Here is a 17,788-nt window from a genome sequence, read left to right as displayed (position 1 = left end):
ACTTGCTTGACCTACGTTGCTTCCCATAAATGGGACATTCTCCCTCCAACCAGAAAACATTCTAATACCATTCTCTAGGCTTCAGTTCATCTCCAACATAAACCCATGAGCTTGTCATCACTCGCTATATTCATCATTGTATACAGTCAATGCTTTAAGTGCTCAGTCTTGCTGAATTTTTTACCCTTATAGCAGAATGTCCAAGCTAAAAGGAACTTGATTGCCATTGGCATGGCATCAATGTTTCACAGGTAGTGACAGCATTACACTTGACAGTTACACCCTCTTCCAGTTTTTCCAGATGACTTGTTTTATGTGTTCTCATGAATATATTGTGTTCACATTTGCACATTCCTGCCTTATTAAATATGTGTGCACGTGTGTATGCGCATGCAGTGTGCAGAACAAAGACAAAATAAATGTGTTAATTTGCTTCCTCGCAAGGATCAATGCCCATAAAGCCCTGTTCTTTCACATCATAATGCTAACTGATGCACTGTCTAGACAAGTAAGAAGCATATTCTGTGGAAAATGTAAAAGTGTGGTTTCTGTCTAACAGTTGTAGGGTGAGGAAGTTGTTGACACGGGAGAAATTCTTGCCCTTCTAAAACGTCAAGCCTCTTAGATGACAGCATGCTGCAAAATGTGCGGTTTTTGTCAGGCCAAATTGTAGCTATCAAAGCTACTTTCATGGATTTGCTTTTCAAAAGCATGTCTGTCACAGTTTTGCTGACACTGATGCACTTCTCATGGAGTGTCATTTGTGAGTTTTTATTCTTGATTAAATCACTATTTGTTCAGAGTTCGAGTAGGGAAAAACAAGTCATTTGCATAATCTCACCCTTCCGAAACACTCACTACTTCCTAGCGGCTTGTCTGGCCTGAGAAGTGATAAATAGTAGGAGAAAATAAGACCCATATGATGAAGCAAATATAGCTAAAAAAAATCTCAGGCATTTGAAACAAATCAGACAAACAGGAATATTCTCATTTGCTGATTTAAAGCTCGGTAGATTGTTGTGGATGTCGGTGAATCCAGTATCCACAGCCCACAACTGAAATTCAAAATAGCTAATAGCTGAAAGTCTCATGTTATTCTTTTCAAGACTTATGCAAATTCTGCAAAACAAATTCATATACACAGAAATAGCAACTGACGAGCATATGCATTATTCCATGGAGCGTGTATGCCCACATTATATGCAAATGTTCTGGACCGAGTCTATGTGTGCTGCATATTTCCTCCTTGTACCAGACTCTTCGTGTTCTTTATTTAACCAGAAACTACTTAGCTTTAGTGATTCATATAAGCGAAGCAATAACCCTCACTTCTGTCAGAGGACTTACTGAATGTTTATGGTGGGGCCAGTTTTACTGACTGCTACAGAGCCGCCAGCGCCAATGCCAAATTCACAGGCTTAATACATAGATCAAAAATCTCCAAGGCAAGGCGCCTTCAGCAACTCACAGCATGCAATTAGCAAAGAATAACAATGCCATGTGGCGTGTAATTAGCAACGGGGGATCAACCTCTTCCCCACTTATTACCGCAACCTGACCTCACCAAGTACCAAGAAAGTCAATTTAGGAATGAAAAGGCAGCAGTATCACCAGAAAAGCTGTTCACATTCATAAAGCCTTCTGACCTCAAGAGGCCCTGACCAATGGAACTGCTAATAAAGTCAACTTATGAAAAAAAAAGCCTGCCATTTCCCTGGCTAATAATATGTTTATGTAGAGAGGCATTTGTCTAATGAAGCAGTTTTAATTGCGCATTCCCTTATTGTTTGCTCTCCAATTAAATCCACTTTGGCTAATCCTAAAGAACCTTGGCCATATTTCCTCAGACAAGACGCAGCTGTTGCTTAATGGTAGTTTTCACATTAACCTCTTGTGACCCGGTCCTCAGCGGTACTGTTGCTCTTCACCAAACTAATGCACATTTGATGCATGTTTCCACTTTTACACAAAATATCTTTATATTTTTATTTATCTTTATACCTGCAATGAACCTTCAGAGTCCAGAAAGGGTAAAAGGAGACATTCTGCATAAAGCAGCAAAGATGAACACTAGCCATCACCTAGAGCTGGGCGATATGAGATTTTTTCATATCACGACATGTTTTTTTCATTTCAGGCGATAACGATATCTATCACGATATAAGCCAAATAACTATATTTGTAAGATTTAAATGTGCCGTTGCTCACAAGTAAAATGTGAAATAATCAGCAGCTTGTTTTTATTTAAATATTTATTTCCCATAATAAGTTCAACAAGGTAGATGTACTTAAGGAACATGAGACTTTTTCAGATAAATAAAGGCAAATATTGCAAACTACACAAAAGGCAGCCGCTAAAGCGTTTAAGTTTCAAAATAGAACAAACAAAACAGACTAAATTGTCAATTCCACTTAGAAACAAAATATTAATTCTAAAAATAAATCTTAGTTTGTTTTACAGAAGAACAGACAAAACTGACTAACTTTTGTCAATATCAAATAAACTAAGAGCTAAAAGGAAATTCTCAATCTCTCCTTGTTGTATAGCTGAGCTTTTCAAACAGTTTTAACAGTTACTTTAGTCTGACAAAAGCCGAATGACGAATTAGCGCTTCCAGTCAGAGACTGAGGCTACGTCCACACGTACACGGGTATTTTTGAAAACGGAGATTTTCCGTTTTCGTTTTAAAAAATAATCCCGTCCACACATAAAGGCAGAAATGAAGGAAAACGCTGCTATGAACATGCCAAAGCAGCAGGTGGCGCTAGATTCCTAACCGTGCAGAAATGTTGGCCAATCAGAAGTCTAGAAGCCTCGGTGGGAAAAAGTAAACAAAGCTGGGGCATAGAAGCAGAACCGAGTCGTATGTGTGGACGGACAGTAACTGTGTGTAAGCATTTAAACACTGCAGAGAGTAGAATTAACAGTAACAGTATTGTAGAAATTTATTTCACCGAAACAATAACGTGGCGCACAGTGTGACGCATGCACCAGTTTATTGTATTTCCAGACTTGCTTTCGGCACAATTTACAGTGCACGCTACTCTGTTTTTTGTCAGACTTGAAATAGCCGAAATACCTTCCCACTACGGAACTTCTATGGCTCTTCCGTTCGACAATCTCTCCGGCATTGGAACCATCATCTGTTTTCTCTTCGGTCACGCTCGGTTGATTTTTCTAGTCGGCACACTCATTTCCTCCATTATGCGCTGGCTCCATTACCCGCTGGCTGCTTCCCAAACAAACACACGTGCAGCTTGGCACTTGTGCTGTACGTAACAAGTCACGCGACGTGACGCTGCGGCTGTGATTGGTTCAGCTCTGCGCTACTTGATTTGGATTGGCTGACCTTTTTTTTTTTTTTTTTTTTTTTTTAAGAGGACAAGAGCGGCGAGGTCTATCGCGATAGCTTAATTTCTCTATCGAGTAAAAGTTATATCGCGATACATATCGTTATCGTTCTATCGCCCAGCTCTACCATCACCTATCTCGTATACTGTAGTATCAAGTGTATAGTGCTCTTAGGAACATGAGGATGATGAATGTTGGCAGCAGTGTCACAGTCTGTGTAGCTCTCGCACTCTCTGCAAGACATACACCATGAAAAAGATGATGAGAAAGTTTGCTGCCACAACCTGGCAACAGGCTGAAACGGATAAATCTGATGTGGCTGGATTATTTGTATTTTTAAAAAAATGTCAGTATAAATTCTAAATCGTTTTCACAAAACCCACTTGAAAGCAATATAAAGCTGGTTTTAGCCAAACAAGTAGTTAAATCCAACTCCCTTGCATGAAAGCATGAAGTTAATCCATTGTTGATTACTAACATTAGATAAGCAGATTTTTGTACTTGGATACTGATAATACTTCTGTGCTGTTGGAAAACAACTCAGCATGTTACTCAGGAAATATGCTTTCCACCATGAAGCTGCCTAAACTTTAAGTTGTCTGCAGCTTAAGTCTCTGACTTGCCTTTTGCAACCCCAACTAACTAACTTGCTTTTTCCACACTGTGCAGTGAGAGTGTGTAGGTCACAAGCCTGCAACTCGCTTTGCAGTTAAGCTGTCAAAACAACATCTAAATTCATTTATGTGCTGAAAGGTTTTTTGTGTGTAGCATCTGTTTTAGATACACGGCATAAGGAAATATGCTGTTTGCAGCTTGAAGTTTACAATGATGTCTTGCTCATAACATGCAGTCTGCTTTAATAAATTATTACCTTCAAGTATCTTCATAAGTCAAGTTGTACTGCCATCTTTTGTTTTCTGTCTTTTTGTAATTTTTGCATGAAGGCTAAAGAAAGAAAAAAATTCAGGGAAAAACGACAAATGAAGCACTTAAATCAGTCAATGCAAATACATACATACCAGTGTATGCAAATATCAAAAATATCAGCAGAAAGTTGGTTGACAGCACTAAGTATGTGGTAGTTAATGACCCTCATATGGCCTAGCCATATATAATATAGCACTTTTTATCTCTGAATAGGCAAGTGTAATGGCGAGCATAGCTCAGTCCATGTCCAGACTTGCTTCTTAATTGAAAAGCTGGATACCCCCCGTTGCCTACCCCCCACACACTGGCAGCAGCGCAGACACAGTGACACTGATATTCTCTAGACACACAAACTTACGCAGACACATGCAGCCGTATCAGTCATAATTAAACTGCTTCCCTGACAGGGCCTCTGAGATTAAAAAGTCTAGGGGAATGAATTTTGCTGTCACCTTCAGCAAAGGGCAGTTTTCAGACACGGGGAGACAGAGACAGAACTCCTCTGTCAGATCCTTCCAGCTGCAGCCAACCAGGGGATTAGACGGCTAATGTTAATGGGGTAAAGGCATCCTGCAGAGTCACCAGGAGCCAATATCCTCCCTCCTCTGACCTGAAAAACCTGATAACCATACAAAGATGTGTGAGAGGTCCACCTTTGATGATTGCATGACTGTCCGTCAGGCCAGAATGGCAGGACTCACACTGGCATCCAAGAAGTGGCACAGACCCAGGCTGAGATAATCATAGTTTCACTGGAAATGAAACATACAGAGCACTGCACATGATTATATAGCTGCTGTTTTCTGTAAAACTGTTGTGATAATGTGATCATGATAATGCATAATATCCTTTGTGTTGTTTGGGTGAAGTAGGAGCTGCTGACATTGTGGCTGTAGGTAAATACTAAATACTACACTTTGCACTAATAGAAGGGTCATGTAATGCTTCTGGCATCAATGTTAATGTCACACTAGTCCTTTGTAAAAGGTTTGGGATATGCTGCCAGATGTAAGACGATTATCATTCATGATTCATAAGATAATGTAGCCCCTATTTTAGTTTTTATGCTTTAAGTGTCTAATCTCATTAGTGGTGCTAATCACAACCTCTTTCTATATTGGATTTTTACAGCTCTAACTTGGTTAAAAGCTAAGCAAGGGATTTTTGTTTTTTCCCCCACTACAGTTTATTATAGAAGAACTGTTTCATTGCAGTCTACATCAATGAGCCAAAACATTACAGACATCTGTACCTAATATACTGTTGGGCCTTTCCTTTACACCCAAACGGCACCAAGCAGCTAAAGCATGTCATTCTCCTATAACAATTGTTCCTTGTCATAGTCTCTCAGGACTTTACACCAGGGCTTTTCTGTTATAAACATTAATTATGAGAATTGAGAGAACTCAACATGCACCATTGTTATGAGACAATCAGCCTTATGTCAACTGTGAGTGGTCAGAATGTTTTGGCTGCAGAGGATATGATAGCCAGGCCTGCGAGAAACTGGCGACTTGTCAAGGGTATAGAGCTGGGATTGCTTTGGAAAAGCCAAAGAAAATGGACGGATGGACATGATGGCCACCTTAGTGAACCATGGATGTGCTGTGTATCAAATAGTTGTTCCCTGTGTGTGCAGACTGGATGTGTAAATTATAATAACTCTGGAGGACAGAAAATTTGATTATTGGCCGATGAACACTAGTTAACCCTGATGCCTTATTTGCTTGCTTATACAAGCTGAACCAGTTGGTAAATACTGGCTGACTGGTTCAGTTTGCTTGAAATGCTTGTGCTCCTAGAGTGTTTGGTCTTTGGCCAGAATTGATTTCAACTTGAGGCATGCCCTTCTACACACTCCAAGCCTAGAACGAGCATTGGTTGTGCATTTAAAGTAGAGGAAGCTTAAGCACTTGGGATGTTACAAAAGAGAAAACACTGTAATATATTTATTTATCAGTTCGTCTATCAAATAATAGTTGTACACCTTCCAAAGCTGATATAAGACAACCTGTCAAGTCAACCTAACTGAAAATATTAGATTTTTACCTAAAGGCTAAAGAAAAAAACATTTTCAGAGGTTTTTGTGTTCTAAACCTTGTTGATAAAATCTAACATTGTCAGTTAGGTTGACGTACGGTTGTGTACAATGACCATATTTTGTTTCTTTGTATATTGCACAGACCAGGATGCGACCAGGATGATAATGTGCAGTCTGAACCTACCATTAGTGCATACACCCAAAACCAGATTAACTGAACTGTTTGGGGATTTGAAAGTCAAGTATTAAACATGCCGTCAGAAATTACACTCTTTCTTTGCATGTGAAATTAAGAAGAGTACTAATACATGTGGCAAGGCAACACACTGTTCCGTGCAGTAATAACCATGCCTTTTTGAAAACTGTATTATGGTGATGGTAATAAATATTGGCTAAAATAGTTTGTGATGATAAATCAAATTTCCCTTTGGCTTGAAATTGTTTAAAATTCAGCCTGGTTTGTCTGTGTTTTTACCACCGGCAGAACACAACACAGCCTGATAACCTTGGCTGTTGAGAGACTCAAATTATATTGATTGCTTCACTGCCACATGACTGATTTAGCAAGAGAATTTTGGTTCTCAGTTTTCCAATACCCTACCAACCTGGAACACATACAGTGACTGTTTTTAAGCCTACTAAATAATATACTATAATAACAGTTATAATAAAGGCCTATGTTATCAAGGCAGTAACAACATCCACGGAAGAAAATTTCACATATATTTTCAGATAAAACTCTAAGTGGATTGGGCTTAGTAAATAATACGTCTCGGCTCCGAATGACTCAGGATAATTTGCAGTTACTCTGGTAGCAGATCTGTAGCACTCCAGCTGACAGCTGATGTCTGCATCTTCATTAAATCAAGTAATAATGACTAAAATCAACCAACCGTGCATTACTCATTAGAACATAAGACACTTAAAATGTTTTGTCAACAGCGCTAAACAAATGAAATTTACATTTCATTAGCAGTGAATGCTAAAATCTTGAACATTCCTTAACCATTTCCACAGAGCAAAATCAAGACAAGCTTGATTGAATCAAATTATATCGTGGGAATATCTCCTGTGTACAGGAGATCACAGAAGAGCTTTTATGGTTTTCAGTCTGCTAAATGTATAAGCTACTCCACATGGCTCAGAATAATTGATCTTGATTATAGATTTGATTTAGTCTCTTTCAGGAAGTCAGTGGATTTTTTTCCGCTCAGATGATTGTCATGTAGTAGCACAGCGTGACAAAACTAAAAATAATGTAGCAAGGCCATTTTATTGTCTTTTCTCGTTAGTCGCTCCCAGCCCTGCTGACAAAGTCTGACACATTCTCATTTTACAAGACTGTGCAGAACTTTCTGTGATGAAATCTAACTAGAGCAATCACCACACACCCTTTGGCTGTGACTGTTCTGGAAGACCAATAAACCCTAATGACAAGATGCCAAGCAAAGCCTTTTGCTGGGACTCGTCTGCAATAAAAGAATAAAAGAACTTTAAGGAAATCAATATAAAGTGCTTGTACTTGATTAGAGCCTTGGCCTCTTCTTTCAGAGTTCATGCAGACAAGACCAGAAGCTCTATGTGGAAGGTCAGCAGCATAATTCAGTCTTCCCAGTTTTCTGGGCGATGGCACCACTTACAAAGTTGAATATCCATTCAAATAAAAGCCCACAGGGCCAACAGCTAGACATATATGTGGAGAATGAGAAAGCACATGTGTGTAGTGAAGTGGCTTTCAAGCTGAGTTAGTTCAATCACACAAGTGATACAGACACTCAGAGGTCATGAAAGTACATAACAGCAAAGATAACATGAAAACTTTTCTACTGATGTTTAACAGAGATGAGTTTCCCATTCTGCTTGGTATGCTGCGGGGTTTGCATTGTGAGAAATGTCTATCAAACTTCAAGAAAGACCATTTAAATTACTCCAAAGTTGGACCTGACTGAGAATCGCTTTATTACTTTGAGCTGAAAGGAAATTCACTGCCCTCAAGCTTAATGAGAATGAAACCGCAGTAGAGGAGTCAGAAGAGCCATTCCCATTCCCCCAAGTGACGAGTGACATAACCTGGAGATTTAGAAAATGAATTAGAACATGCCCATCATGTGTCGCAACATCAGGGTTTTTTTTTCCGGGTATGTGGTATCCTATATGCATCTGCCTCACATGATAGGATGTTAAAGTTATGTTATTCAGTGTATTGGCATTTTTTGCTAAGCACAAATATCTTAGCATGAAATGCTTTTATAAGAATATTACATTGCCAGTGACTCATATTATCTGGTTAATTTGTACACTCAAAAAATAAAATAAATGAATAAAAGGCTGACTTTAATTTAATTACAACTTGACATGCAATTTTGTTACATTGGTACAATGTGAAATGTTAAGTTTAATGGAATCAAGTCTAAAGACATTTATTTAACTGATATATTTTCAGTTTATACTGAGCACATTTTCTAAATGATTATTACAGTAAACCTTTGATTTTATACATCTCAAATGTATTTCTCAAAGTTGTTGCTTCATGTTTGTTGAGTTTGAAGAATCATCTTTTTGAGCGTACCGAATTGTGGTTGCTATACACTGATTCTATACATTTTGACCGAGTGATACATAATTATGTCAGTTTTGTTACTCTGCAACATCTGAGGCTTATATTTGTGGTTTTCCTACAATGCTTAGAAAGATTGTACATTCAAACTGTTATATGTGTTATTTGTTTAGTTATACAGTTTATGTATGTATGTTTATGTATTTTACAGTAGGTGCTCTGTGAATTTAATTAAAATTTTTATGTACACTAATTTCAATGCGGAAAGAAAAAACTATATAAAAGTTAAGCAGTCAAGTCAGGTGTGCAGTTATTGCCACTTTTCCTCATTCTGCAAACAACCCACTTTTCTTTAGTACATTAACCATATTTAGAATTCTCTGTGTTAAGTGAGGATTTGTCTTGAATCATCTGTATCACCCAGTGACTGTAAATCTGGGTGGTGCGTAGTGTGACACTAGACTTAGTTAATCAGAACAGAAGCCCCTCAGGTAACTTTGCTCTTAAACACCTCATGCAAATCATGTCATTAATGCTCTTTGCTTTAGATTACATCAAAGGGTCGCTCATTTTTGCTGTGGTGTAATTGGCACATAAAAGCTATTCGAGAAATGTAATTTTAGTAGTGTTGCCTGCCCTATCATCATTTATCAAACATTCATGTAGTCATGCATATTCATTGTGGCAGATGACGTTCTTGCATTCTAAATGTTCAATGATGATCTAAGAAAGAATTAAATTAGTGGCCAAACCATTGCACTAAAAATTCATTTGCACAGACATTTTCTGTATGGTGTCATACAACACGTAATTAGTTACTATGCCATTTACAGACTGTACTGTGGGGCTTCTGTGTATTTCTCTTGCCTTTGACATCAGCTAACGGGAGATGGATACCTAAAAATAGGACAGCATGCATTTCGCTTCAACATGGTGACATTGTTCCCTGAGAAAAGGAAAGTTAATAAGATATGAGTTTGGGCATTTATTTTACAGCACATTAGTCTCAAAAGTAGAGTTTTTTAAGGCCTGTTTCATTGAAATTAAGTTTCAGCAACTGTTCCCTCAAGCATCCAAGTATGGAGGAACTTAATTATGTGTTTAGAAATTATCCAGATACATTTTCGAGCTCAGAACTGAATGTAGTCCTTGGGCTTCAGACATCATTTACCAGATTGATTGTGTTGGAGTTGTAACTGCATAAGCGTCTCATCAAGTAAGCACACACAGTTCAGGCTTTTGTTAGATACTTTCCACTCATTCTTTTTTTTGTTGTTTTTTGGATTTACATTCAACAGAGATTGTGTCACTCCCACTTTCCATTTCCAATAGTCCTAGAAGTCTAGTCGGCTTCAGAACTCGTAAATCCCTACAGCTGCATCTACTGCAGGTGAAGTGGATGATGGTTTGCTTTTCTGACACAACAAAATAAGTGTGCTTAATAAGGTTTAACACATGTTTCTGAACATTCTGTCTTTTAGTTACAAGGTACCAAATTCATTTAATCTATACAAAGTTTTATTACCGTACTTTCTGGACCATAAGCCGCTACTTTTTCCCTAGGTTTTGAGCCATGAGGCTTATACAAAGGTGCGGCTATTCTGTGGATTTTTCTTCCACCACTAGGGGGACTCTAACCAGAATTAGAATAAAAAACAAGATAGATGAAAAATCAATGCAAAGAAGAATACACTACTTTTTCTTTAGCAGATAGAACACGCACAACAAATTACCAACTGGTAATTATTTTCAAATCCTCGCCCCTTCATCATGGAAACCACACGAAGAAGTTCGTATGATGCAAGTTTTAAGTTGAAGGCCATCGATCTTGCTATCCAGGAGGGAAACCGCGCTGCTGCACGCAAGCTTAGCGTCAATGAGTCTATGGTGAGACGTTGGAGGCGGCAGCGGGAAGAGCTCATGCAATGCCAAAAGTCGAGAAAAGCTTTCAGAGGACATAAAAGCAGGTGGCCTGAACTTGAAAATGTCCTGGAGGAATGGGTGAAGACACTGAGAGCAGGTGGCCGAGGTGTATCCACTGTACAGATCCGACTGAAAGCCAAAACAATCGCCCGCGAAATGAATATTAAAGATTTCAAAGGTGGGCCGTCATGGTGTTTCAGATTTATGAAACGTAAAAACCTGTCCGTCAGGGCACGGACCACTCTCTGTCAGCAACTCCCCCCTGACTATCAGGAAAAAGTTGAAAACTTCCACAAATTCGTTGAAAAAAAGATACAAGAAAACTCCATCGGACCAGACGACATAATCAATATGGATGAAGTACCTTTAACATTTGATCTGCCTCTGACCAGGACCGTTAACAAGACAGGTGCATCATCCGTGTTGTTGAAAACGCACTTCACCTGCGTTCTGGCATGCACGGCATCCGGACAAAAACTTCCACCAATGGTGATTTTTAAGCGCATAACTATGCCGAAAGAACAACTCCCGAAAGGCATAGTGGTCAAAGTTAACACCAAAGGGTGGATGATAGAAGGTCTAATGAAGGAATGGTTAACGGAGTGCTATGGGAAGCGCCCGGGAGGATTTTTTCACCGGAAAAAAGCACTGCTTGTTTTGGATAGCATGAGGGCCCACATCACAGATTCTGTGAAAGCAGCGATCAAGAAAACAAACTCCATTCCAGCTGTGATTCCTGGAGGTACAACAAAGTTTTTGCAGCCACTTGACATCAGTGTAAATCGGGCATTTAAAGCTGCACTACGGGTTGAGTGGGAGACTTGGATGACAAGCGGTGAAAAGTCATTCACAAAAACTGGCCGCATGCGAAAAGCATCCTTTTCTGATGTCTGTCAGTGGATCCTAACAGCGTGGAGTGCTGTGAAAGAATCCACCATCACCAATGGGTTCCGAAAGGCTGGACTGCTGCGCGAAGAGAGCGGCGCACCTTCAGAGCCAACTTCACCGGAGGATGACAGTGACACGGAGAGCGAGACTGATGGAGACAGATGTGATGAAGCGCTTCTGAGCCTGTTCAACTCCGACACTGAAGAAGACGACTTCATGGGTTTCAGCGAAGATGATTAAAGTGACATGTGGTTTCAAATACAGGAAAAATGGAGGTAAATAAATAGCGGTTATTTTCTCTTGGTTCTGTTACGTTTTAATCAGCAAAGTTGCTGCCGTGTTAAAAGGCATTGTTCGGAAAGAATCTGTTCAGGTACATACTTGTACATTTGCACTACAAGATTGTTCTGTACATGCAGTAAATATCTATTTTTTCATCATAGATATCTGTGGCTTATAGCTGGGTGCGGCTTGTATATCTTTTTTTTTTTTTTTTTTTTTTAAAATAGAGTGGATGCGGCTTATATACAGGTGCGCTCTATTGTCCAGAAAGTACGGTAATTATACCTACTGTATGTTGATTTCATTAGTTTCATTTGTAAATAAGATCTTGCTAAATACTCTATATAAGTGATATAATAAGTGATCTTTAATTTAAAAAAAAAGGCTTTCTGCATCGACCATGGGCCTGACTTGCCTTGTCCATCTCTTACTGAGGCACCAGTTGTGCAGACTATGGCATAAACCTTTGCCATGTGACCTAGCCTTAGAACCAACAGACCATGTATAGGTCATCCTGCCCTCTGAGCCGTTACTCTTTTTTAATGATTGTCAGTGAAGTTGATGCCAGGAGCAATTGTGATTTTTTTTCTGCTGGCAAAGAAAAATAAATGCATACATATATGTGTACATGCATACAAACATACAGGCTTTTTCTTCCGCTGTGGAATTCAGGCTTGCAAGGACATATAAATACGTAAATAAATAAATCAATAAACGCCTACTTCTTTATTTGTCTTAACCATTTTAATCTTACTTTCACAATGCACTTGACAGTGTGCTTCACACGATGACAAAAAAGCTGATGCAGGGGCTGCACACTAGAGCAAGGGGAAAAGGAGAGGAGGGAAGGTAAGGGGTGTGGGGCGGGTTGTGACAAACCCAGTCAGTTCATGCTCACAATGCATCTGTGCCTCATTCCGCAGGGAGGTGAGGCAGAGAGTCTGACTCCCTCGCTCGTCTGGCCTGCTATAACCCTCGGGCCAAAGTGTGACACGAGCAGTCTCAGATGGGAGTGCATGTCAAGTGTGCAATGGAATACCCAAGGTGCCAACAAAGATGTAAGTGCCCTCAAGCATAACTAGGAAGTCTGCGAGGTGCATGTGAGGGAGCATGTTCTATTGATAAAGCGACTCGGATCAGGTTGTTATTTAAAGCAATGTCCTCCATTAAACCTTAACCCATGCAGGCACACAATCATATATTATTAGAGCCCTTAATTAAAATGTTGATTCTGCATGACGCGATCTCTGCGAGATGGTACTGGGAACAGAAGCCCATGGATTCCTTGGGGACTACTGGCAGCTACATTTTTGCATCAAAAACATTTAGGGCTAAATAAATAAATAGGTCAACAACTGGAGTTAAACCTTTTAGCAAATTATTGTGAATTCATGTAAAAAGATACCACGCAACTCCTACGGGTTTAAATGCAAAAATACTGAAAATTTCACAGACTGAAATGAGTCTGCTCCGAAAGCAGTTAACACACTGCAAAATAGATGTAAGTAGTATAAATCCATTCATGCATGCATCCATCTATTTTACCAATTTTGAATCATCGGTTAACCTAACATTTATATCTTTAAGCACGTTAATGCATGTTTATTAAAGGCCCCAGGGAACAAAGAGACTTGGCTAGGACCTTCTTTCAATGCGCCACTGTTTTTATTTAAGATTACTGCCAAAATTGAGGGTTAACGTGCTTTTTTTTTTTAAAGCACACTGATGCCTACAACAGGCAGTAGACTTAACATTGATCATTTATCTCCATCAGACAACTAAAAATGTTGGTACTGAGAGTCTGTACTTTTTCAGTCCAGGGTGATAATGCTGCCATTTATAACATATTCTGGATCTGGCATTATATAGGCAGTGGCGTGTCTAGAAAATTTTTGTTGGGGGGGCCAGGTAGGGGCACAGATTTGGAGAAGGGTGGCAGATGTAATTGGCAGATAATGTTTAAAAAAAAATTCTACCAACCATTAACCATAATTCAATAACCCTATAAACCTAATAACCGAATGCGCTTTTAACTCTTATTAGAATGAGATTTTAACCACTACGGTGCAAAGTTTTTAGATACTGCGTTGATAAAGTACAAGAGATACAATCAGTGCTTTGTCAGTGCTTACTCAGCATTCAAGGACAGCAATATTTGCATAGTATTTTTACTGACATGTAGTGCACATATGTTTTGGGCAAAAACATTTTTGAATATTAAAATACGAACATTTGTAACAAACAATTGACAAATTAGCCAATGCCAATGCAAAACTTTATCTGCTTATTAAAAAAAGAAGATAATCTTCTCACAAACTGGTGTTTGATTTTGAAACAGGAAAAAAGTGGGGAAACAACTGAAAAGACTAACATTTGAATAAAACCTGAAAGCAAGTAAATACTTTCTCTGCTGCCTTATCGTAAACTTTGGTAATATTGATAAAGAACAACACTGGCTGATGATAAAATACAGTCAGCTGGCATGGTGACACTGCCAGTATTAACCTGCAGGGCTGGACCGGGACAGAAAATCAGGCATTTTGACTACAGACCGGCCCACCAGGTATTAAAACCATAAAGCCTTTGAATGAAAACAAATGCTGTTGTGACAGTGATGTACACTATCTTGTTGGTATATGTATGATTTCTATACATTTTACGTCAGATAAAAACTTTGGTTGTAAGATTTAGATAATTATTTAATAAAAACTAGGTATTTTAAATGAGAATAAGAAAGAAAAGTAATTTCTTTGTGCTCCACCTTTCCCTGTTAATTCCCTACCTGGCCCCCTGGCATAACTTTGCTAGACCCGCCCCTGCACAGTTACCAGCTGTCAGCTACGTAAAAAAGGATCCTGGTGTTATTTGTCTCTCAGAAACAGTTCATAACTTCCCTTCAACTCATTCCTGTCACCTAAAAGGTAAACCTGTTTCTCCATCACCTGTTCAGCTCTGATGATTCAGTAAGGACATCTCCTGGTTTCATCTTCATGTTTCCCTCTCACCACATATCCAAACCGACATCATGACCAGCAGCTTTACAGCTGTGGCTCCAGCAAACATCAGCTGATACTTGAAATTAATATTAAATAAATTCTAACAACAGCTGATCAAGCTTAAACGTGCTGCTGTTGTTTAGCGCGACATCTGCTGGTTTCCTGTTTCTGGCCCAAAGTGGGCGATAAACAAACAAGAGAGAAAAGCCGATCAGCTGATCATTGATCAGTTTCATGATTGAAGTGGCAACAGAAGAGGGAGGGGGAGAGAATGAGAGAAGAAGAGGCAGCTGTGCAGCGTAAACACACAGAATAAATCCAGCTTTGTCTTTTTCCATTCTAGCTAAAGTTTGGGACAAACTGCGTCTCTTCTCAGCTCAATACCAAACGCATAATATTTTCTCTGAATGAGGGACCATTCCATTTTTAAGGAGCCGTTGGCAACTCTACTAACTAACCTTATGAATAAAATAAAGTTCACTATCAGTAACATCATAGCAACTGAACAGCTGTACAGAAACTCCTTCATGCTAGCTCGGGCAGTATGAGTTATTGCAACTGACAGTAAAAAGTCAGCACAACAAAAATAAACTGCACCTAAACTTAGTTTATATCTGACCCAGATAGACTGCAGGTCATAACTTCTTACCTGAAGTTCAGTTCACCTGACACTCGGACTGGCGGCTGCCTCGGGTCTTTCCTCCTCCTGCCTCCCCTTCCCTCATCCACCTGCTGGCCTCTGTGGAAGCCCCGCCATAGCCACCACCAAACAACTGAGTTATTTTTACACATCGACCTGCATCTGGCCAATCCACCACCTCTCATTGTTCATGCCCTTACAAAATAAAAAATAAAAAATAAGTCACCGGGCATATGCCCGGTATGCCCGATGGCCAGTCCAGCTATGCAACCAAATCTGCAGCTCCATACAGCAATGTTACGACTTAGATGATATAACTCATAACTCTTATGTTAGCTCCCCTCAGTAGCATACTGTCTGAAATATTCGAGGGCTGCAATAATTCTTTAAGTGTTATTTTTTCCTTGGTATTCTAATTTCACCGAAGTTTACTAAACTCAACAAACTTAATATTACTTACCGGGACATTTATTCTGTCCTCATTTTCTTTCACCGAAAAATTGTTTCCAGCGGTGCCGGTTGTTGTGCCAAAAAGTGATTGTCTGCCAAAAACTGATTTCCAGTGTTTCTGTGTATTTTTTATGTGTAATATCTTTACGTATGTTCGTAAATAGACTTCGGTGAACAGGGGATACAAAGGGGTTACATAAAGAATTAAAAAATTATCTGTTTTTTAAGTATCTTTACAACTTGTACTTACATCATAACCAATCAGGTCCTTTATCCCCACTTAAAATATTTTTACAGAACTATTGTAATATTTGCTGCCATTTCTGCTGTCTTACTCTTACAAAATACATTTTTAATGTTAATGAGATTTTTTTTTACTGCATAAATAAAGGTTATATAAAAGTCGCTGCCAAAAACTGATTGCGGCTTGTATCTTGCTACACGAATGTTGTTTGTGGCTCAAGATGACTTTATGTCATCCATAAGGGATGCATTTGACATATGTTTAACATATTATAGCCCAACAAGTTACTTATACCACTTTAAATATGAGCAATCGCTTTTTGGCAAATACCGGAAATCAGTTTTTGGCAGACAATCACTTTTTGGCAAAACACCGTCTTTCGTGCTTGGCTCTCCTACCTTTGCTAACGTGATGCGCATAGCGCAGAAGCCGATGCTGCATTCACTTACACTCGGATATCTGAGCTTCACCGTGAAAACATAATCGGACATTTGATATTTGATTGAATTGTATTGTTTTGCCTTTGGGGTGGCACCTGGGGTGGCCAGTCTGGTTGGGGGGGTGGCCTGGACACGCCATTGTATATAGGGAACTCTATGTGTACTGGGATAAGTTGAAGCTACTGTAAAAATAATTCTGCTGGGATATGGACTAGCACCGCGCTCTGAGGAAACAGTTATTTAACAGATAAAGTTGGCCCAGCCCTTTCCTTTGTAAGCCAATGAATTTGAATTTAATTTCCTGAAATGTCATAGGGGACACTGAGTCTGTCTGTTGATTAAAACCCAATTTAAATTCCACAGAAAGCAGGAAAAACATTGGTGAGCAATAATGATGCAAAAATACATTAAATAAGTCTCGATGATGTTAGTTGCTAGTTAGTGTTGTAAAAAGGTACAAATTAGGGAACAGTCAAGTATTTTTGAGAAAGGCACGTGTAGTTCATACAACATGTGGACAGGTTTGCTGAATAATATTTATGTTTAGTTCAAATATTTCTAACAAATCCAACTAACCACCATAGATGTTAATCAATAGTAATCTGCACCCATTGAAATCCACCTTAAGTACTTCTGCACACCAACTGTTGGAATAATTATTTTCACAGAAGTGTCTAGTTTGCAAACTGAATGCCATTTCTTGCACGAAACCAATCTCACATTTCTAAAAATAACTTTTGCTGCAACTCTGAATAAACAGTCTTAAACACTTCTGAGAAACTTCACTGCATGCACGCTGTTGTCTCAAGAGAACACTTAACCCTGCTTGACTATAAAAGAAAAAAAAAGAATTGAAAAACATCCTCTGCTTCTTACCTTCAGACGATTATTTGCAGGATCTAAGTTTTGTCATGCTTAGGATTTTTTTTTATCAAGCAGTATTACCTTCATGGTTAAAAATGACGCTGTTCTCAAACATTGTGGGATGATTAATTAGTTCATTCAGGCACTTGCATGCCCAGAGCACCCATCATATTGAAGTAGTGTG

General features: G+C 39.0%; 1 protein-coding gene across 3 annotated transcripts in view; it reads right to left on the bottom strand.

The window, feature by feature from the left end:
- Window positions 1-16,124, bottom strand: part of LOC309711676 (uncharacterized protein) — a 30,133-nt gene extending 14,009 nt beyond the window's left edge. The window contains exons 1-3 of one of the 3 annotated variants that reach the window (XR_014278063.1): window positions 16,067-16,124; window positions 15,616-15,801; window positions 14,248-15,134 (exon numbers count right to left, since the gene is read on the bottom strand). Coding sequence is in view for 2 of the 3 variants with exons in the window: in XM_082542111.1 (XP_082398237.1) it covers window positions 15,616-15,791 (176 nt within the window). In the remaining variant the exon portion in view is untranslated. Of the gene's footprint in view, window positions 1-14,247; window positions 15,135-15,615; window positions 15,802-16,066 lie in introns of those variants that run through there. The other 2 variants (XM_082542111.1, XM_082542112.1) reach the window with 2 other exon arrangements.
- Window positions 16,125-17,788: the final 1,664 nt, after the last annotated feature.

Source organism: Aulonocara stuartgranti, assembly GCF_965226115.1.
Source record: "Aulonocara stuartgranti genome assembly, chromosome: 7".
NCBI lineage: Eukaryota > Metazoa > Chordata > Actinopteri > Cichliformes > Cichlidae > Aulonocara > Aulonocara stuartgranti.
The sequence above is the reverse complement of the archived record's forward strand: the minus strand, read 5'-3'. Positions and strand labels throughout refer to the sequence as shown.